This window comes from Thermobia domestica, chromosome 6, assembly GCF_964235325.1.
Source record: "Thermobia domestica chromosome 6, izTheDome1.hap1.1, whole genome shotgun sequence".
NCBI classification, from domain to species: domain Eukaryota; kingdom Metazoa; phylum Arthropoda; class Insecta; order Zygentoma; family Lepismatidae; genus Thermobia; species Thermobia domestica.
The window spans coordinates 28459149-28483404 of NC_137459.1; the positions used below are offsets into that span (position 1 = coordinate 28459149).

The 24256-nt window shown below is 36.1% G+C and overlaps 1 protein-coding gene across 2 annotated transcripts in view; it reads right to left on the reverse strand.

Annotated features, from left to right (window-relative positions):
* LOC145687905 (uncharacterized) overlaps positions 1 to 24010 on the reverse strand; it is an 84934-nt gene extending 60924 nt beyond the window's left edge. The window contains exons 1-2 of one of the 2 annotated variants that reach the window (XR_014131807.1): positions 23673 to 24010; positions 11735 to 11878 (exon numbers count right to left, since the gene is read on the reverse strand). Coding sequence is in view for 1 of the 2 variants with exons in the window: in XM_081761453.1 (XP_081617579.1) it covers positions 11735 to 11878; positions 23673 to 23858 (330 nt within the window). In the remaining variant the exon portion in view is untranslated. The remainder of the gene's footprint in view (positions 1 to 11734; positions 11879 to 23672) is intronic. The other variant, XM_081761453.1, reaches the window with a different exon arrangement.
* Positions 24011 to 24256: the final 246 nt, after the last annotated feature.

The following is a 24256-nucleotide window of genomic DNA, read 5'->3' on the forward strand; positions in this document are numbered from 1 at the left end:
ATGGATGTGGCTAATCCATTGGATATTCCATAGCTAACTGTATTTTCGCCATCAATCGCAAAATATAGTTTTTCATTTCTCTTCTTCTTTTATAGTAACCCGTAACTAACCATGTGTATTCTTAGGTTAGATTTTTTTTTAGTGTATGTTATTGTCTAGTAACATTTCAGCGAATATTTTAACGTTTATGAATCGTAACTATATTGTGTACTTGTATGCTAATGAGTTGTAATGTTTATTTTTCATGTTAATTTTGAGAAAATTGTATTTTAGTTCTAGTATGTCCTAGAAACTATTCGAATTCGATATAGATCCCGAAAATTAAACTTATTTTCTTTCTTTCCAACAGCATGAAGCCATAATGTTTTATGAAAAATTACTTTGTCAATTATTTCATATGCTCGATGACTTTGAATTTTAATATGTCAATAAGACCATTTTAAATATTTTGTAGCGAAGATGCCTAAGGAAGCTTGTTACAGCTGTTTTGTAGGGAATTTAATTGGATGTTTCAGACCAACCAGAAAGTTGTAATGTCGTTGACTATATTCTTGTTTGTATCTCATGTTTTTCTCTTAGTAGGTCTCATGTATTTTGTCTTATAGAGACATATCTTTACGATGCTACGAGAGCATTTGTATTTTGTGTGTTTACACATTTTTTCTAGGTGGAAGACGTACGTTATGTTCCAGGGAACATACGCGTAGTTTACTGAATATTAATGTTTATATTTCAGTTTTGTGCAGAAACAATTTTGTAAGTGCCTAGGGTTGCAGGCCTTCCTCGTTTCTAGTTTTTTTGCCTCGCAGGTGTCGATGGCATATTGTGTGTGTAAGTACGTGTAGTATTACACATTTTTCCCACCAATGGTTTTGGTCAATTCATGGTGTAATGACCATTTATTTTCAGGAATGTTTGGACTAGTGAGTCAACTTCCTTGATTCAGACCTTTGAAAAACTTGGATCAACACCGTATAGTTTTCAACGCTGCATTAATAAGTTCTTTTGCAGATAATACCCATATGTTCTGGTAACCCTACAATGTTTACGTTTATGGAAGTGAACAACGACCATTATTCTAGGCCTAAGCTAATAATAACTTTGTTTCAGAACGAAACCATTTGTTGTAATGAGCATTATTGAATTAAAGTCTCGATTTTCTCGACGAGCAGATGGTATTTGATCTTATGGCGTGCCAAATTTTCTTTATACATGTCAACGAAATCACAATCTTTTCTTTGATATGCAGAATCATGCTTATTTCTTGGAATTACTATGAACGTCATTTTTGACACTTAAGTTTATTTTTTTTTATTTTTGAAAAACGATTTTTCGTTCTTTTATACCAAACAACACGAGGCACAGTTAAAAAAAAAAAAAAAAAAGGGACATACAGGTGAAAACCTTATTTTGTTTATATATTGTCAGTTTATCATGTGTTTATATTTCCATTCATTTTACTTTTTCAATGATTTTCATATTTTTCAAATATATCAGAGTGATATCGAAACTAACAATAATTTTAATATTTTAGTACCTTTAACATGTTTTGCTATTTGCTTATTCATTCACATTTTGATATTTTAAATACAGATATCAGTATATTTACTAATTTTTATTGAGATATTTGATAATTCTTTAAGTCGATGTTTTCATGAATAGTTATCGTGTGTGTATATTTATTTCATATTACACAAAATAAAGTGATCGAAACGGAACACTTAAACATTTTATGAAAAGAATTTATTACTGTTTAAAAAAAAAAAGCATTTAAATAGCCCTATAACGTATTTACTTCATATTATATCAAACAAAGTGATCGAAACGGAACACTTAAACATTTTATGAAAAGAATTTATTAGTGTTTAAAAAAAAAAAAAAAAAAAAACATTTAAATAGCCCTATAACGTATTTACTTCATATTATATCAAATAAAGTGATCGAAACGGAACACTTAAACATTTTACGAAAAGTATTTGTATTTAAAAAAAAAAGGTAAGAATTTTAATAGCCCTATAAACGCTTTCTGCGAACTCAAAAAAAAAAAAAAAAAAAAAAAAAAAATCATACAGGTGTTATAACCATACCTCGTTTCTCACACCAGTGTTTAAAAAAAAAAAAAAATCCCCTTCACCCCTTATCAACTCCTCGTTGGAGAACCATGGAGGAATGGAGGATACTCACACAGGAAGACAGCATGGTTTCAACATGTGAAGAAACGGAAGATAAGGAAACCCAACTGCACCAATTGTTCAAGAGGATCTTATTACTTCATGGAACATTTGGATTGGACATTGCTCATGCAGGAACCTCATCATGTTGTCGTGAGTGAACAAGTTCTTTAACTATTTTAAATAGCCCTTTTTCAGGTGAAAAACCATTCATCGTTCATACACGTAAGTCTCACACCATATGACAGTGTTGCCAACTAACTTATTTTAAATTTTCAGGTGAAAAACCTAATTTTATTCATACTTCGTCAGACGGCCAAGGGTTCTCAACCTGTCTACGTGTGCACTTGACAGGTTGTTCCACTTTCGGACACCAATCTATAACCGCCACCAGGTTATAGAAGTATTTTTTGTGGACGCCCTGTATATTTCGTGAAGACAGTGATTATTATTTTCGATTTATACTTTATTCTGCAACGCACATAAGTTCTTTCTTTGGTGGGAATTGCTTCTTTCCCACACAATTGGACAAAGAAGTCTTTCATCATTTTTTCATATATATATTTAAAACATTGATTTTGCTGAGAACATTTCAGTTAGTGACTAACCATTTCAGTGTTTCTCCCTGACTCATTATATGCATAGTATATATTCTATAGTTAATGGGAACTGAATTAAGTGTTTTCTTTAATCGCTTATGGAAACATTATAATAGATTGGAGAAATACGGACTGACCAGATGTTTCAGTAACCAAAGTGGCACCAACTGTGTTGTTTCGTAGCCCGTTATCTGTACTTTCTCACGCCAGTGTTATCGCCGTGTCTAGTGCATTATGGGCAGTTGACTAAAATTAACATAAATTGTTTTCCGTATTCTGTTTGTATGTGCATACAGGTGAGTTAACTGAGTAATTTTTGAAATGAACTGCCAACACTTTTCTGTTGACCATTGCAATCCGTAGCTTGAGCTTGGACGCTCAGGGAGTTTGACTACAGGTCTGGAAGATGCAACCACGCATCTCGCGTTGAACTTCAAACATAAGTTGTGTTAAGGGGCACAAGCTATTTAGCCGATGAAGGACGATTTCTTACGGCTAGCCCCAATCAGTGAAATCCTAGGTCCTCAGACCTTGTGCGTTTAAAACGTTATATACGCGCCCTCCAATATCAGAATTCAACTGTGAAGACCTTCTTTTCGTTTATTTACTCGAGATTTACTTTTACGCTGCAGGACTGTTCAGCGTAACAACTGGGTTCATCGTGGGACGATCCAGACAACTTTTCCCCAGTGCGAATCCCCCAAGTGTGTTCATGGTGTGAGCAAAGTATTTATAGTGATACCTAAATTATAATCATATATACATAGAAAGGGCTATATTTCCCGAATAGGGCAAAACGTAATTTCAGCGGCAAAATTTATTAGTGTCCAGTGTTGTATTCATTTCTCTTCGTTATTTTTTTTTCAAAATAGTGTTCTAATAAATAAGTATAGTGTCAATTAATCCAGTGTGTTTTCGTTGTGTGTATGAGTGATGTCTGTGTGCGTTATGGTCTGGATGACCGTCTGATCGTCCGTGAGGTTTTCGAGACGAGACACCCGAACCTCTCGGCGCCTAATGCTCATCTCATTATTGAGACCGACGAGCTTTGTGGGAAACAGTTTGTAACCTTTCTTGGAGAGGTCTTCGTCGTCCTGTCCAGGTAAGTTAAAGTATCAGGAGTATACTTATTGGTAATACCACGAGCCGAGGACAGCGATCAGATCAGAACTACAGGCGGTTACAAATAAATGTTCGCCAGAACAGTGACATGAACACTCAATCGATTACAAATAAATGTTTGCCCGAACAGCGACACGCACTCCTGCGATTACAGATAAATGGACGCCCGAACAGCGACTCGAACACCTGTTGATTATAAATAAATGTTCGCCCGAACATGGACCACGACCTCTAGTTGGTTACAGTTATTCGAAACTAGTGGGCCCAAACTACTAATACATACACCATATAACCAATCAATAGAAAGAAAACCAGAAATCGGTAATCAATGGATATAATTTGTACGATCAATGAATAACAAATAAGTTTCTGGAAATCTGAAATCATAGTGTACCTTCTTCGTCAGTTTCTCCCGTGGTGGGTTGAGTATCACGAAAATGGTCCTGAGTTGTGCTGAAATACCTCCACGAATCGTATCCCTCGATGTCTCAGTTAGTACATACGATCGAAATAAGTGATATGAACATTGTATGTTTTCATGAGTTTCAGAACCGGGGGGGGGGGGGAAAGGTTGAAAAATTAAAAAAAAATTAAGAAGTAGAAGAAGGATAGGTAAAAAGAGAGGAGACAGAACACTACAACTACGAAAGATAAGTGGTCGAATTTACGTATACAACATACTATAACCAAATATTCTCTTTTATGCCAAAAGGGGTTCGGCTTACCAAATAAATAGCCGAAAAAAGGTGTCTGCAAAGTTGAGACGAGTCTGTGTCCTCGATGGGATTTTCGGAAAGACAAAGGCTTTAGGGAAATCCCACCACTCACCGTATCCGGTCAACACCCTTGCAGATCCCGGACTCCACCGGAAGGTTGGAGTAGAGTCTTAATTTGGAATTTCAAAACAAAAAAAATCATCCGACCTTTCGGAAAGTAAAAGAATCCAGAACAGTAATGAAACTAGAGTAATAGCTAAGATATCCCTAATTAGTGATTTGCCAAAATAAAAAAAAAAATTAAATAAACTGAATTTTGGATCGGTGATTTCAATGACCAAACATCACCGATGGCTACCCTGCGCAGACATGCCACAGTCTGGGATGTCGTTAATTTCCCTCATCTAATTAAACTAAGACATGAAAATACTTAAGGGGACTAGGGGTCGACATCCGGGTACGCTATTGACATAAATATTAATTTAGTAGCGGTTGATTTAATCGGATAGTCCGAACTGAGATGTCAGCTATATGAACACTGCACAATAAATAAATAAGGTAAGCAACGAAAAAAAAAAAAAAAAAATAATCTCGGAGAGGCAATGAATGTTAAAGGTACAAATGACCGAAACCTGTACTTTTCGATGATCACAGGATATAGCAGTTATCTTTTCTTAGTTATCATTTCTGTCAACCTTTAGAAGTAATTCCCACATGATGCTACCCTATCTGATGAAAGGCTTAAGATCCGTGGCTGTTACTATGAGGTACTTAAATGCGAAGTAACACACAATTCCCAACTACAATTTACTATCCAAGTAGCAAACTTGGTTGTATGAATGTACTGGTGTAGGAGTCAAAACGCGAGAGATTTTTTTTTTTAGTAAACGTATTCATATTTTCACTATATAACATACACTAGGCCTATCCATTTAAATATAGGTGTCCTATCATCTCATTCATATTTTATATCATATTACTAATATATCATTACATGCATTCATTATTTACTCATTTTCGCGCGAAGTAATATTTTAGAGACACCCTATTTCATACATTTTACACGCAGGCCATACACATATTTATATTACACACTAATAAATATATAATTATCACAATCTATCACGCTCAAACCACTACACGATAACATTCATCGAACCACTGACTCTTTGTTTCGAAGCACCCAAATCGTATTTACTTCGCAGTTAAAAAAAAAATCATACGTGTATTTACTGAAAGTTTATTTGTCAACGATTAATGTATTTCTGATTTGCTGATAAAACTAAAGCAACAATGGAAATTTTCTACAGCCACGGGAAAAGAGAATTTAAAACTACATTTTGAAACAAATAGTAGCAGCATATGGACTTTACCTCTATTAAGAAAATAGGCATTCTTTATTTCAGTGGATATTTCGATTAATACTGGACCTAGCAAGCTGTAATTTTCAGTACAGTAAGATCTCATGCTATCTTATATGAATGTATACTCATCTGAACCGAAAACCATGTCCACGGGATGTAATTTGAGAATAAATGGCCAAAATCAAACAATCTAAATCATTAAGTCAGGCGATGTCGTAAAGTCAACAAACAATTGACTACCGAAAATGGACACGGTGGCGCTGTAGTGGAGGCATAATTTACCGTGTACTGAAATATATACTTGTACTCATTAATCAGAAATCTAATAGTTACTCTCGTTTAGTGTGCTTTGAGTTAGACAAATGGTATTAAACTAATGCATGTGAACTACACTGTCCTAACCATAGAAATCACACACTCACTCAGAACTACTAACTACACACACCACTATAAATACTACACATAAAAACTACTAACTAAACAAACACCATTAAATTACATGCATGTTGGGGAAAAGTACTCCTTTTTGGTATATAGAGTTGGCTCTATTAAACTTTAAGGGGCAAAATGAGAATAGTTAACCCTAAGTCCAATTGACCTGACCAATTACTTGAAACAGGTTTACAAAATGATTACTAAAGATTGATGCCCTAGAGGCACCTTAACAAGGTTTATTGAGGGACCCTTCCCCTGAAAGGGGAAAAGGCCCTAAAACAAACAATAACTAACCCATTCCCCCGCTAGAAATGGTTCAATTTGGAAAGGGAATAGGAGCCTTTTAGTTAACTTAAGCCGTCATTTTGATAGTTAGTATTACAAAACCTACTACATACAGACACTTACTAAAAAAAAAATCACATTTAAAATATACACTATAGAATATACGAAACCAGGTCGTATTTCCCCTAATCCCTAACTGAATCTATGGTTTGAAAGAAGAGGAGGGTAAAATCACACTTCCACTATATTTGTTCTAAAATGATAACATCATGGCGTCATGTAAACACAAATCCTTATTTCACTGAATTGCAGCTTCTTTATCAAAATTTGTGGATTTTCCGGGCTTCTATTCCGTTGTAAATCTTTAACTATTGAATTACATTATATGTTACCTTAGTTTTCCTTGGAAATTCGAATCCTTCCCGAAAAATATGTGGCACAAAAATCACAAGCTGCTCCTGCTAGTGTGTCTTCGATTATTATAATAACATTGCGCCGAAAACGACAAGGGTTGGAAAATTCCCCCAATCAGGACGAAAACTTTAGCCGCGGAAATTACAAAACAAATAGAAATTTGTCAAATCTAGATATAACCGAATCTGAAAGTGACTATGGACTAGTGAGAGGGGGTGAGGGAAAGTTTAGGTACCTGGCCAAAATCTACATTGGTCTGAAATTAAGAAAATTTATATCCAATGACGGAACTATGTTTCGGTATGACGTCAGAATGGTAAACCTTGTAACTATTCAACTTGTATATGCGAAAATGGGATTTACACTTAATCAAAATATAAATAAATATATTATTCAGTGGGAATATGGTTACTAATGAAACCTTTCGATTCATTACATTTAATTTGAAGTAAAGAGAGTAAATAAATTGTGTAATTAAACCGAAATCGAATAAAAAAAATTACTAGGTACAGGGTGCGTAAAAAAAAGTTGCCATTACTTTCAACTGTAATGGTACATTACAAATTGGAGCTTGAGCACTCGTCACACATTTCAATTGAGCAACTACTGAGGCCGTCAACGCGTTTTTGTCAAGGGATGCTAGGAATCTTGTATACACAATCTGTAATTTAAAGTACAGCTATTAATTATAGCTTCAGTTCTCTTCATCAAATAAAATGAACACAAGAAACGAAACATGTAACAATCTAAACACATGCCAAATTAGTTAAATACGTGTCTAGCGGTTTTTCAGCTTGTCCAGGTAGTTCTCAGTCACCTTATACGAAATGTTTCTTTCCTGAAGACACGGGAACAAGTGTGAAGACAGACCACAAAAATAAATAAATAAATAAATTTAAACTGCTAAAGAACAGAGGTCAATACGTTACGCAAGTTGTGCAGTATTACAGGTCATATATTGCTTTCAGTAATAATTTATACTACTTTTGAACATTCGTATATTGGATGTAATCGCCCAATTCAATTTGTGTGTTGGATTTGTTTACAGTACTCACACAAGAATCAACTTAAATCACAGTTTTTAAAGATGGCGTCTATTGTTTTTTTTTTTTTTTTTTTTTTTTTTTTTTTTTTTTTTTTTTTTTAAGAATCTTTTTCACGCTGATTGAGGAAAGTTGGAATTTGATTTAATCCGTTTTAAGGTCCAATAAGGACAATTTGGTAATTTTAAAAATATATTCACATATATAAATCCAATTCTTTCCTGATATTACGGTAACAAATTTCAATTTTTACATCATATCCTCAGTGCACTTACGGGTTATGATATATTCGTACGGTTTTTAATCACCTTGGTTTCGACCCACTTCAACTTCTAAGTTAGCACTTCTTAATTTGTAAAACCGATTACACACATTAACACCATCGTGAAGACAGATATGTGTCTGGTGATCAGTAATGCACTTCCGAGGCCTGGTGTATTACAACAAAGTTTACAATAAATAAGTCCACCAAATACCTCGTTCAGGCCTCGGAAATGGAAAATCAATGACACCCCTTGCACAACACATCAGCAACTATATAGAGATGGTTTCTGTCTTGAGCGTTCACAAAGATTAAGCTATTATACATATCACTTTTAACTGTCATACATCATTCACTTCTCATTGCTTTCCTTCCTCTATTGTTCCTTAAATAAAGCAAACTGCAACTCAAATTGTCACTGGTTCTACAGTGTGCCCGGATAAAAATATACGAATAAGAAATTTGAATAACCCAAGAACCAATACTGATGGAATCTTCTGATTTTGTTTTCCAGAAAAAACAAAAAATACATACAATTTTATGCTCAGCAGACAATTGAATGCAACAGGGCTTCATATATGCGCATTACTCGTGAGCAAAACGGCGTCTCTTACTGTTTGTTAAAGTGAAGTGCTGTTTTTGGTTCGCTGAATTCCATGGCTCCCGAGATTGCCCGACTTGACCCTTGAACTTGTTTTCTTTGGGAGTATGTGAAGACTTAAGTCTACCAGACCCAAGTTCAAGATTTGGATGACCTAAGACAAAGAATTATCGATGCTTGTGGGTCCGTGATACCTCAAATATTACGCAACACCTGGAGGAAGGTTGAGTACCGTCTTGATGTTTGCCTAGCAACAAAAGGGGCATACGTGGAGGTGCAGTGAGGTGAGCTGACTAATTACTTTTGTGCTGGATATAAAATTCTACTCTTTTCCCTTTTCGAAAAACTATTCTGTCATTATTGTTTCTCGAGTTATTCAAAGTTCTCATTGGTATATTTTCATCCGGTCACTTAACTGATGAGATCATTTAGGTAAGAATGCTACTGTCAGTCACAAATAAGCAGAAAGAACTCAATTGTCAGACACTCTTTCGATTTTTCTGCGATAGTTCGGCAATACACCCATTTTTTTCTGAGTGACAGTAGTTCGAGAAGAATCAAATAACACTAGTGCCTGGAAGTGATTGTTAATTAATTACTAATTAAATATTCAATCACTAGGTTAATTCCTAATACTAATTCCTTCGTGGCTAAGTTGTAAGCCTACGCGCCTTTGGCGTGGGAGACCCGGGTTCGATTCTCGGTGCGAGCTTATGTGGTTCGAATTCCATGTTATTCAGTAGATCCCGTCTCATATATCCTCGCTGCTGAAAGGGCCGTTAAACTCAAAATCAACTTACCTCAATTCCTAATAGGGACTCAACGAGGATAAGCAAGTTAAAACAGAACTTATTTATATTAGATGGTCGTCTTCTGACAATTTTGTAAACTAGCTCCGCAATATAAAAACATGAAGAAACTACAGAAATCAGAGGGAAAAGTCCAATAAAAATATCTTGTTGTGTACTGGTTCGGGAAGTGTAGCTAACGTATTATAGCATTTGTGTTTATAGCACATTAAAAAATAAAAAAATAAAAAAAAAAAAATCGAATGAAGCAGCGAAGAGCTCAAGGTGACTAACCATCAATTTGTTGTAAAATCAACTGAAATACTTCAGTTTCGCATCCTACGGTTATGCCATGTAGGCGAAAGGAGACGGTGACAACTAGAATGAAGAAAGTAAGGCGAAATGGGAGACCCACACACGTGGTGTTACAGTCAATTTTAAGTTGTAAGATATGTGATGACCACAGTGTAATTTCTATCACCGATGTCGCCACTTTTCTTGACCGTAGTCCCTTAATTCTTTTATTCATATAGCTCCGCAACTGCCCTCATAAAGCTGAGTGAATACTGCACTGTCAATACCATTTGATATTCCTCAATGCTCACTTATCCAAATATTGGCCAGACCCAACAGTGTTTAGCTATTAAGATTTTATTGCAATCGATAGATCAGAACCGGTTAGGCATTGGTTATAGCACAAATAGGGAATAAGAATATATTATGATGAGCTACCTTAAACTCAAATTATGTAAGGTAAAAAATCTCAAAATGTAAGTACACGGTACTGACAAGAAAGTACAAGTGGAGCGAAGAATAAGCTAACGATCATAATTTAGTTTTCCCTGGCTAGGTGGAGTAGCATCTGTAGAAGGAAACCTCACAGCGTCACCACCGACGGCAAAGACTAAAAGTTGATACAGGAGTCCTTGTCATGTTCCTCGTCCTCAGGGCAGAAGTAATTCTTTATAGAAGTTACGTGAATAAATTCCAAATTACATAAACAGATTTCTGAATGTGAATAATAAATAAAAAATCTTGTTCTGAATCTACTTATTCGTCACCGGTGACTGATGTTTCCTATATAAGTTGTTTTATGTTTAACTAACGCGCGATTTCAACATAACGGTATATAGAGATTACAATGAAAAAGTTTTTTTTTTTTTTTTTTTTTAGTTATATAGTAAATGGAAGAAACAACCATATTTGGACAAAGACGGCCACAGGATTTAATCGTGAACCAGGTCACGTTCTTTCATGCATTGAATTACACAAAAATCACGTATTTTTCTTGGATGACATTTTAATATAAAATTAATTCGGAAATAAAAGTAAAAATTTACGACAGGAGCCAAGGCATTTCTCAATATTTGGCTTGTTACTTCTTGTCCTCCCTGTCTAATGAACCGAACGTGTGCTTTCACAACATAGTTCTTTATTTGTATCTTGGATGTTTTAAGTAGGTTGTGGTAAACTATTGAGGTAAGCTATTGATTTATTTATAACGGATATGGTAGATATTGTAAGTTGTCGTTCGATTCCCCCTTTTTGTCCTTCATCTGATATTTCTGTGAAAAACCAATGACAAGAACAATATGTATGTTCGAGTTTAATCAAATTCACCTGATGTGAAGCACGCTTCGCATGCTGGTACACCATCACGAACTTAGTACTCATATGAAGTATTGGCCTATGCAGGCCTTTGGTTCATAAGTTATAAGTAAAATAAGAATAAAATTAAGGGCAATTTTTAACGACTATGCGTAAGATTCACTACTCTAAACATACATAAGAATGGTAGCTTACCAAGAATTGTATGACCTTTAAGTTAAAGTGAAAAATTAAGTAGTTTTTAACACTCAACTAATTCCTTCATAAAATGGCATATGATCAGAATCCAACATTTCATATTATACGATGTAATAGTAAAAACATACCTTATTAGGATTACTATTATGACCACTGTATAACAATATGGTCTTCACAGTTTGCAGAAGGAATCTTCGCTCCCGTAAGTAGAAGAAGAAGATATCTTTTATTAAAAACCGTGCTTTGTCGCTATTTGCTTGAAGTTCACACTCCTGCAAAACAAATACATTCTTTCATAAGAAAGCTCCAACATTTGATGTGCACGTGAAACGATCACATACCTACATACATACACAAAAGTTACGTTAAGATTCAAACATAATGATAAATACTAGCGTTTAAAGAAAACAATATCCAAAGATGAGACATGTACCAATTGATAGATCTCATAGAGCTGAACAAACTGAAGTGGGAGAGTGAAAATCCTCATGCGCAGATTGGGAGAAAAACTAATTTCTTTGTAAAATCTAATAATTGATGCTGTAGAAGAAGCATGCTACTTAGTGAAGTCAAACTATTATAGAAAGATTCTCTCATCAAGCTCTGCATTATCACGCTAGCAAGATGACAGTACATATTCACAGTGGCGGCTCGTGACTTTATGAAGTGGTAGTGCCAAAATTTACAGGATAAAAAATTACAAAGCCATAAGAAAAATGCAGACATACAATCTGCATCATTTTAGAATTATTTTGTTAGACACTAATTAGTGTTTATCTCTCTCTCTCTCTCTCTCTCTCTCTCTATATATATATATATATATATATATATATATATATATATATATAGTGATAGTTACATGGCTACGAACTATACCGACAAGCTGTATCAGATGATTCCTCATCAAAATTAGAGGAAAAAAAAATCATATCGGTCTCTAGGGAAAAGCGCATAGTTTCAAGATATGGACACCCAAAATCGTAGAAGCTACATTGTAACACGTCTTATTTTGAATACGAGAAAGTGGAGTGACAGCCCATATCACCGTGAAGGAAATTACATATACACTATTCAGAACTATCTAAATCAGCAATATACAATACAAGGGACTCCTTAGCGGGCATAATTCCCAGACATGCTCCCAGTACAATTTTCAGATTCACAATTCTTTAAGGTGGGTCCAAGTAGACAGAAGTCCGAACAGCAGTGAACATGGAATGTCTCGGATGGAAGTCGAAAGTGTTCGGGACTGTCAGCATCTCGATCCTTCGTGTTCAGAATAACTTTTTTTTTTTTTTTTTTTTAACACACACACACACGTATATGTTAAAATAAAATATACATTGACAAAATACACTGTTCAAGTGTAATGTTGACTTCCATTTTTTAAAATTTTATTCCAAATGTACACTAAGTCAGTGACGTTAGAATTTGTCCAGCTTGCGTCCCTTCCTACCAAAACACACAGAAAACAGAATGAAGCATTCGCTTCATCACAATTGCAAATCCAACTGTTTTTCAACTACATGTTCTTGTTAAATTGACACAATCGTTCTTTAATACGGGTCAGTTGCTTTACACACAATTGTAAGTCAGGCATTGTCTTCCTAAATTTTTAAGAGTTAGTTTGTCTCCATATGATAGCAATGAAAACTGAGATTTCAATAAATTACTTATCACATTCATCGTAATATATTATCTTGACTTCGACCTAGACTTTTTTTTTTTTTAAGAAGTAGAGAACAGCCCTATATTGAAAGGCACACCAAAACTTGCAAAAATATAGAACTCCCACGTTACTCTATGTAACATTACAATGGGCACCCGAAGAAAGTTTTCTAGGGGGTGGAGGGGGGGCTCAAGTCCCTGGTTGCTATATTACGTTTGGTATTTTTTATTTGCATCACGAAAATCTTAAGAAATTTAATACATTTTAGTGAGCCAGGGGTGGCGGCTCGGGTCCCACCCTCCCCTCCCCTTCGGGCGTCCATGAACATCACAAATACCCTACCACACAACACGTTGCTTTTGTTTCTATAACACGGGAAGAAACTACACCTGCATTGATAATACAAAAAGAAAAAAAAAATGAAAAATTACTGGCTTGTTTGGATCAAATCCAAATGTTAAAAAATGATAAATAATATTTTGTTAGACACTAGCTAGCTTGAACACATTGCAATGCAAACAAATTAATCAGGAGTCACGTGACAATTCCAAGTGACTTCAGCTCCGAAACAAAGCTCCTGCTTGGAGCCTGCCTCGAACGTGGCACAAAACGCTACTTATTTTTCCGTACTTTTGTCCTGATCCGGGAATAATACGCATGCGCAGAAAGCAGTTTTCAGGCTATCGAGAGAGCCAAAAGAAATCTGGCACTCTAGTGATTCTGAACCATTTCAATTATCGTGCGACTCAAGCGAGCTTCTTGTAAGCAATGCTGATGCTACAATTAAGGTACTGTGCGTCAAATTGAGTGATATGTTGTTCAGTACGAGGCAAATAATATTTTTTGTATTATTTGGGGTAGTGCCATGGCACACTGGCTCTTCCCTAGCGACCGCCGCTGCATATGCATAAAATATGAAACATAAACAAATACTTTTTATCGTGAATTAGCATTAATTACCCGCTTCGCTGGGTTAAATTAAGAAAAAACAGTAATATGTTTCGTTAGTCAGTCATTTACTTTTTACTATTACTAAAGCACTCTTTGATATTGGTCATTTTCGATTACTTTTATATATCCCCTTTCCTTCCCATGTTGCGGGTCACGGCATCGGAAGTGTACTTACTCATCTCAGCGACCCTGAAAAGTATGAACTCGGCACTGATATTAGTCATTTTGACTATATATATATATATATATATATATATATATATATATATATATATATATATATATATATATATATATATATATATATATATCCCTCCTACAATTTTTGCGGGGCTTAATTTGGATTTAAATGGCATCAGAACTGTTACTATTTATCTTAGCGACCTCATAAACTATAGATTCGATACTAATATCGGTCATTTTCGATCGTTTGTAAAAGTCTTTCCCTTCTTTTAAGTTACAACGTCAAAGTGATATGACAAAAATCATCTCATGTTTGAACTTAATCTAGATTGAAAATTTGATCAAGATCGGTCCGGTAGTTCAAGAGCTATTAAATTTTATTTATTTTTATATATCTTTACCCTCCCATAAGTTATACCGTCGAAGTAATATGATAAAAATCCACCCCAGGTCCGAACTTCATCCATATTGAAAATTTTATTAAGATGGATCCTGTGATTAAAGTATGATGAAGTCAAAAGACAGTCACTTTTTTATTTTTACTTTTTTTTTACATATATCTCCCCAACCCTTCGTTGCACTGTAAAAGTGAAATGAAGAAAACATTCCAGGCCCAAACCTTATCTATGTTGAAGGTTTGATCGAGACCAATCTGGTGATTCAAGAGTCATTAAGTTTTATTCATTTTCATATATTTCCCCTCCTCCCATCCCCGTCTTCTAAGATCTACTGTCAGAATGAGATGATAAAAAACTTCCCAGGTTTGAATTTCATATATGTTGAAAATTTGATTTAGATCGATTGGGTGGTTCAAAAGTAATTAATTCACGAACATAATCACTTTTATTTTTATATTTATTGATTTTTGTATATCTCCCCCTCCTCCCCGTCCCCTACGTTGTTCCGTCAAAGTGAAATGATAAAAATCATACCAGGTCCAGTCTCGAACCTTATCCAGATTGAAAATTTGATCAAGATCGGTCGGATGGTTCAGGAGTTATTAAGTTATATTTATTTTTTCTACGTCCGCATCCTCCCCCTCCTTTAAGTTCTACCGTCAAAGTAAATAGCTTAAAACACTCCCAGGGCAGAACCGCATCTACGTTGAAAATTTGATCGAAATCGGTCGGGCGGTTCAAGACTCACAATCATAGTCATTTTCAATTTTATAATATAGATTGCATGCAACATATTCAAGTTTACGTGTACACAATAAATTTCTACTTTGATCCTTTCGTTGTCAGAAGGATATCCAGGCAATATTCCAATTCCACTGATGGGTTAGTCAACATTACGTGAGGGATGGATGTTATGACTTCAGTAATTCTGCGATGTCGTTCACTGGTATTTCGTAAACCCGGTCCTTGACAAAACACCAAAAGATGAATTCCAGTAATGTTATGTCCGGTGATCGCGGAGGCCAGTTTATGGGACCATCATGCCCGACCCACCTTCTCGGAAATGTTGTATCCAAATATGCACGGACATCTAACCCCCAAAGAAAAATAAAATGAAAGCTTTAAGTTTTACGTCCCACGCTTATGCCGGTTAGGCTAAAGGAGACAGCGATGATGAGAGATGAGTGAAATCAAGAAAGTGGGAGGAAACGGGAGAACCCCGAGAAAACCCACGAGCACGGTGTTTGTCCACCACAAAGTCTACACGGCGCGAGCTGGGATCGAACCAGGGACCCCAAGCACCGGAAGTGAACACTCTACCACGGAGCCACCGCGCCCCCTTCTAACCCCCAATGAGGTGGCACATCAATTTATACCATAGTTTTAAAGATGGCTTCTACAGTTTTCTGAAATAAAACCCTTCTCATGGTGATTGAAGAAAGAAAGGAAATTTGATAGTAATTTGTTATAGATGAAATAAGGAGAGTTTGGTAACCTTAAAAATATATTTACATATAAAATTTAACAATTAAAATGGAACTAAACGCCACTATTTCCAAATTATGTATGGGTCATAACAACTTTAAACTTATACACATGTTACTGTATAAGAAGTTACACAAATTCCAAGAAAAATAGGTACTTTTGCCACATGTACTTCGCGGCTAGATCTGTTTTTCTAAATTGTGTACGTAGTTACCTCCTTTTTGCATAACACCTTTGTTTGAGCCAAATGCATGGTTATCTGGTACAATAATAGAAAGAAACTACTGAACTGCAATTGTTATTGACAACCTGCATTTACCAACAAGAACTCTTTACATACTAACTATAGTTACAAAAGTGAGCGAAATAAAAAAAAAAAATGTAGACGTCAAAAGATAAGGTTGTACTACCGTGGACAAAAGTGTATTACCACGTTACTCTACATATCCATTAACGTCAGGCAACCAACCAAATCTTTCTGGTTGGTTGCCTACGTTGAAGAATATGCAAGATCCACTTGATATTCCACTTTTGTGCACGGTAGTAAAATTACGTCACTGAACTTGCTGCTGTTATGAAACATTGCTAACAGCATTTTACTGATAACATTATCTGATAGCAATAATCAGTCAATTATGTCATAAGGATCATTATCGTTACTGTCATCTAAGCAGTCTTCTGTTAAAGTTCAGTGGGTTATGTTCTTGTACTCTTGATGGAATTCAATGGGAATGATCATGTTATCACACGGTCTTGTTAAATCTCGGTATTTCGGTTCAGAAATTTTCAGCTTCTGTTTGTAAGCCTTCTCAATACGTTGAACATTATTGTATTGGCGCTTGAACGGGATGGTGAATTCTTTTTTGATTGAATACCAAAACGCAATAGTGTTGTTGCCTTTTGCAAACCGCAAGCCTCGGATTTCAGACAATCTGTTTCTAATGCCACTGCTATCCTGGATGTTCTTTCCCACCACACTGCTTTGTACATTTAGCCAGTTCAAGAAATCAGAATATTCAAGCTTCTTCACCACAAACGGTTTCGGACTTGTTTGTGCAAGTGATATCACAGTGGTCTACTGGGAAGGGGTTAATACATTTCTGTTCTTAATGGCGCTGTGGACTGTGTCAGCACCCATATAAATGTGACCTATTAGAAGAAATTTGAGCTAAGTGGTCTTAATACTCTAAAAAACTTGGACAGCAAGATACAACATGCTTATCATAGTTCGATTTTTATTTTGTCCGGGACAGTTGTCAGGATGATGTTTGTTTGAGTTTGCTTATGCTGCAGTTCATTCTCAATAGTTTGAATCAACATCCACACGCACGACACAATTTCACATGCCCCTCTTGCACCATCTACTTCACCCCACAGCTAACATGTTCCCTTCTTGCTTTTGTTTTCATACACTGTAAGATTGTTGTAATACGCATATTTCCTTGAATAATACATAAGGGTATTATCAGTGTGTAGTTTTGAGAGAACGCGTTGAAGATCAAAACTTCCAACTATTAACTGCTCATCTTCACAAACAGAAGTGTCCGCTTTGTATTCCTGATTATTCATAATAAAAGGAAACAACTGTAAAGTGAAAGACAGAAAGGCGTACCGGTAAGTGGTAGTTATCCCCTTTTTACAGATTACAAAGCTATAATAATAATATGCAATAAGGAGACATCTACCACTTATACCCTTTTTACAGAATCACAGTTTACTTTTGTGTCAGTCATACACCTATCTATCTCTGGATTGTAGTTACAACCGTTTTGCATGATGATGAGGTCTTTTATTTCAAGTTCAAAAAATGCTGTTATCTCAATTTCGCCTAAAACGTCAGTTACCCCTTTTGCAAAATACCGACGAAATTTACTTTCCTTGACGCTCTGGAAAGTATAATAATTTTAAAATTTGTTCTTAACATTTAAAGTTTATTCTTTTTCTTTTCTAGGTTAGAATATTTTTTACGTATTTTTTTTCCTTTACATGCAACTTTGCAAATTTTCTGATTCTTTCACTATTAAAATTTAAAATTATATTCTTTTCTTTGCTTAACAATTAAATTTACTATCAATCAATCTTTTCTTACTTTGATTAAGAATAACAGAGAAGCTAAAAGAACATAAAAGACAGTGCGTAAGAAAGGAAGAAAGAAAAATATTAGAAAACAGCAAATTCTGCATAGTTAGCTACAAAAGGAAAACCTCTTCTAATAATTTGCGCCTAAAATAAAAGCCACATTGCCTCACTGAACAGTTATGCTTATACATCGTATCAGAAAATTAGTAGCCCGTTTGTCGCCAGTAACGTGTGCAATACGTTGCCTACTTCTTTGATGAAATTTTGACTTTCGAGGCCTCAAGTACCTCTTGATTCAATGGCGACGGTCACGAACATGTATCTATCGACTAGTTCTTTATATTTTCTTCTTTTCTCGCATTCTCTGCAGGTTGCAATCACTCCTTCTCGTGATAAAGAAAGTACAAGGTTGGATGACGCGAAAATATCAGAGCAGGTGAAATCCCAGAGAAAAATCTTCCCCTTTTCCATGGTACCATGCCATCCGGTCTTTTACCGTCAGACCTGTTACATCCCGGAGGTTCACGAAGAGATGGAACTTCCGCCGATGCTAGTGCTCTCCAGATAATGTCGTTCCCGTTCGAATGTTTCACATGTTTTCCGGAACTACTTATGCAAGAGAGACCGTGTAGACCTTTCTGGTTGACTGATCCACCCATTTAGAGCAGTTATGCGATTCACGTAAGTCTACTCCTAGGCGAAGTGCAAATGCAATATGAAAACTTTCGTTTGGAATGTGCAGCCCTAGATTGTGTGAAGGTAATGCCTTTAACCAAGCACCTGAATTTGTAGATGAGGAGTCAAGAAGTCTGCCCTTGTCCTCTTGGCTGTCTACTTCTTGTAGTAACACTGATTGGTGCAATTTGATGATCGGGATGTCCCAAATTGATTGTGAACTTCTGCCAGTTATTTCAGAAGGACTTAAACCAACTAGGTTAGACCAGCCGGATATGCAGTCGTGGACATCGAATTCTATGTGAGGATCATTTTCTTGATTGAGTAGTATCTTCAGGGTATCCATAGAACGACACTAAAAAATGTAGCATACGCCAAATCTACAGCCCGACGAATACCAAGACCAAATCAACCTATATAAATCTAATTCTTTCCGTGATATTACGGTAAGAAATTTCAATTTTTACATCATATCCTCAGTACACTGATGGGTTATAATTTATTCTTACAGTTTGTGAATTACCTTGGTTTTAACCCACTGAACTCATAAGCTAGCACCTCGATTTGTTAAACCGATTACACAGAACTTTTAAACTTATCTGAATACAGATCATCACCATAGTGAAGATGGTTACATGCCTGGTGATGAGCAATGCATGTCCGAGGCCTGTGTACTTCAACGAAGTTTACGGTAAATAAATCCACTAATTATCTCGTTCAGGCCTCAGAAATGGAACATCACTGACACTCCTTGCAGAAACATCAGTACGTGCTATTTGCCTATTTAGAGATTGCTTGTTTCGAGCGTTCACAAACATTAACCTACCACCCACAATCAGTTTTGATTGTCACACGTCATTCACTTCTCATTGCTTTTCTTCGTCTATTGTTCCTTAAATAGAGCAAACTGCAACTCAAATTGTCACTGGTTCTATTGGTCACTTAACTGACAAGACTTACATAAGAACTACTGTTAGTCATAAATAAGCTGGAAGGAACTCAATTGTCAGTTTTTTTTTTCCCTGAGTAACAGTAGTTCAAAAAAGTTCAGATAACAGTAGTGCCTCGAAGTTATTGGCAATTAATGACGAATTAACTATTTAATCAGTAGATTAATTCCTAATACAAACTCAACAAGGATATGCAAATTAACACAGAGCTTTATTTATATTAGATGCACGTCTCCAACCAATTTCTTACTATCTCTGCAATATTAAGCATGTCATATACGAAACCACAGAAATCAAAGAAAGAAAAAAAAATCCTGACTGATATTAGCCACTTTCTCATTATAGTCCCTCCATAATAGAACAACCTTCAGCCATAGTAAAACATATCCAATACTTATAAGCAAACACCAATTTACACAGTTGTACTATTCTATCACACCCTATAGCCATTACGCTCACCAATTCTTCATGGTGAATTTTGCAACTTTTCAGTTATCGCGGCAGAGATTAACAGAAAATAACCTGTCTGTGAAATCAATGATCAGCAAAATTTACAGAAGAAATATATCTAATATGAGGAATGGGTAAATAATCCAGGATTTACCAGTAGCATTCCTAATATTTAAAAACGTAACCAAAGTGTGTGCTTTTAACCATGTAATAGTCCATAAAGAAGATAGTGGCCTGAATTGCTATGTGAATAGTTTTTATTATTATTATTTCTAAAACTATCCTCGTTTACGTGTATACCCACAGATACTAATACGCCTGCTCTCTAGAGACGCACTCCCGTACACGACCACCAGTTCCGCCCTGTCCTTACGCGTGTTAGATACAATTCTTGATTTTAGTGACCGCCTAGGCCCGTTGTTTGGAAGTAAGTGCCGGAGAATAGATCCAGAAATATGAAAAATACGTAAAAAGTAGAACAAAGAAATAGTGAATCGGTTATTTTTCGTGAAAATCATACAAACTAAACAAATGCAACTATTATTTTTACAAATTAAAAGCTGCGTCTTGTTGGTACTTTTTATGTGAAGGAATGCTGACATTACACATTACGCTATAATTACGAAATTACTTACCCATATTGATTGATGGCAGATCCATGTAACATTTCGATCTTCCATTTTATGACAACGTATCTTGGTGTGGGGCAGGAGCTACTATGTTTCGTCGAGAGGAACGGATTACGGAAATTGAGCACAAAATGTGGTAAATGTAGGAAGCCATTAAAAATAAAGAAATGGAGGAAAACTTACATATTCAAAATATGAATATCGTGCTGATGGTTTGAAAAAGCATATGAAACGTTATATATCAAAAACGAACCAGTTCTCCAGTCCTTTACTAAAACGAGCCAGTTCTCCAGTCGGAATTATACCAACCGTAAAAGAAACTTATCGCACTCAGTATGTTACGAAACTAACCTAAATAACCTAGGTGTTTTTAGCAACATGCTCGTTCACGCGCGTATCAACTAACGTTGACGCGCCTGCTCTCTACGAACGCATCCTCATGTTACTGTTTGGGATCTCCTGCGCTGACAGATGGGCGTTCGTACTATAAGTGGACACCCAGCACAGATTGTTTTGTGGTTTTACACCTCCCTCACACAGTGTTTCCATACCGGCAAAGTCCTCCTAAAGTAAACCTACATCGAGGAATTCTTCAGAAACAACTTATGATGGTCAGGACAGAGACTTTCCTGATAAATGACAAAATTTCAACGCTTTTAAGCGTGAAAATACTGGACCTACACTCCGGCACACAAGGTATTTTTATAGCATAATCGCACAGCGAATTAATACAAACAGCGATTAAGCCCTCCTACAGTAAATCTGTAGACACCAATCCAACTTTGGGTGGCATTAAGTATCTCCCCCAAATCCATCGACGGTTCCGGTGCCGTTACCATAATTCAGAGTAAGCCCAGATATCGTTTAGTTTCTCCCCCAAATTACTTGGTTGTGACTCCGACTCACTTAGTAGTGATTACGGTTCGTTATTTGTAACTGTGATTTAGTCATTGATGATTTGTTATATTGGTTAAGTTTGTTCTTCTGAATACACTGAATGATGAATGGCGGAAGACTGAATTCATTATTTGAAAATCGTATTTCCGAAGTTTTCATTCAGAATTGTCGGAACCGTTTTATTCCCAGTAATCGTTTACAGCGGCTTACGGATAACATTTAGTATCTTCCCCAATTCGTTTCATGGCTACAGAATCAAGTAGGCCTTACCTTGTTTTTCGTATAAATTGTGATAAAGCGTTCACTCGAGCAGGTGGTTTTAACAAATTGAATATTTATAGGTAATATACGATGTGAAACATAATTCGTGAAGGAATGAGTGTGAATATAAGTAATTACTGTCAGTGCTCCACATATTAAAGTGTATTTTGAATAATAATGAAAGTATTGCAAGCGTGCTCTTCAACTATCCTCATTTGTGCGTATATCCCCGTCGCTTACGTGTCTGCTTTCTACGGATGCGCTCCCTCGCTTACATTCGGGCCCTCTTGCTACGCTCCTGCTTTGACTCGATTTGATAGCATTGGTGCTTTTTAGTGGCCACCTAGCACACAAGTTGGTTCGTGTTTCACGTATCGTAGTTTTCATGCCATACATCCCCACTATTTATACTGAGCCCTCCTGAAGTCAAACTGCAAGTAGTAATGGAGCTTCTTATATAGTGCATGCTCTGGTAAAAGGAAAAAAAAAAGAAATGAAATCTTTAAGTTTTACGTCCCACACTCATGTCGGTTAGGCTAAAGGAGACGGTGGAGATGAGTGAAATGGTGGAATGAAGAAAGTGCGAGGAAACGGGAGAACCCCGAGAAAACCCACGAGCACGGTGTTTGTCCACCACAGTCAACGCGACGCGAGCTGGGATCAAACCAGGGACCCCATGCACCGGAGAACGCTCTACCACCGCGCCCCCCGTAAAAGGAATACAAAACTCGCTTAGGATATAGTATACATGAAGCTGCATCAGTTCCCGAAGGAGCAGGACGCTCATACTTTTAGGGATTATTCACTGAGTATGTACGAACTTACAAAGGGGGTAACAAAGCGACTTTTATTTACTTATCGACTGATACGAAAATAAAAAAGAACGTACCTGTACTTTATATCTGCATGTGTAGTGCCCTTGTATTTTATCTATGACTATTTGTGGGTGGGGTGGAATTTAACGCATATCGCATGTCTTGTGCACATGGATACTTCTTACTATTGCACTACGTAGAAAATTTATGGTATTTCATGTAGAAGTGGTAATACAACACAGAAGAAACGCAGATCAGGGGGTTCTCATGTATACTATTACCCTAACTGAATCTGAAAATCTAAGAAATGTGTTAAATTTTGGTAGAACACTCTGCTCGAGTAATGCCAAAACAACGACCCTTACGGAGCTTCAAATCCCCTTCGTTCGCTCAGTTATGTTAAGTCACACTGCAAATCTTATATGTGCCATATTGCGGGAGAAACTAAACATCAGCCCAAGAAATCTGCACTATTTCGTACAGAACCGTCTGCTCGTAAAGAAATACATAACGTACTATAGTCTCACAAACTGGATTTAAACTCGTTTATTAACACAAAATTGTTTTTAGGTTAAATCAATCATGTGACTGTAGTGTCACTTGATGCAAAAAGATTATACTTACATGTCCCAATACGTTACCATTTTTGTACCTCAAATACGTACAATAAGTCATCATTTTTCTCGCCCAAAAACCCAACGAAATCATTCCTGTAAATGTAGTGTCCTTTTGTGTAAAACAATAGATCATCTGGACGGCAGTTAAATTTTTTTGCCACATAGGCATAAACATATCTATAACGCAGGCCATACCAAACTGGTACTGAGAGAAATTTGTTCTGTTTTAAGCTGTGCACATCAAGATGAAATTTTCTTAAAACACCGCAGCACTTAAATCCTTCCGCCATTTTACCCTTGGATGAATGATCGAGCGTTGCCAGGTCACAAACCGAACATTCAACACATCCGGCCTGTCCCTCCATAAATGTCTTCGAAAATAAGGTGAAAACAAGGACCTTGGGCGATAACACAGAACACATTTTTTTAAAAAATAATCAGCAATTTTAACTGTTATGCTGATTATCGCAAATTAAAACGAAAATTTTATGTCGTGTTGACGAAAATCGTTAAGGAATTATCTCCTTGGAAGAAATTCTGTAATGAATTTTTCTGTGTAGCCACAGGTTTCAGGTTTAGCCACACCAACCG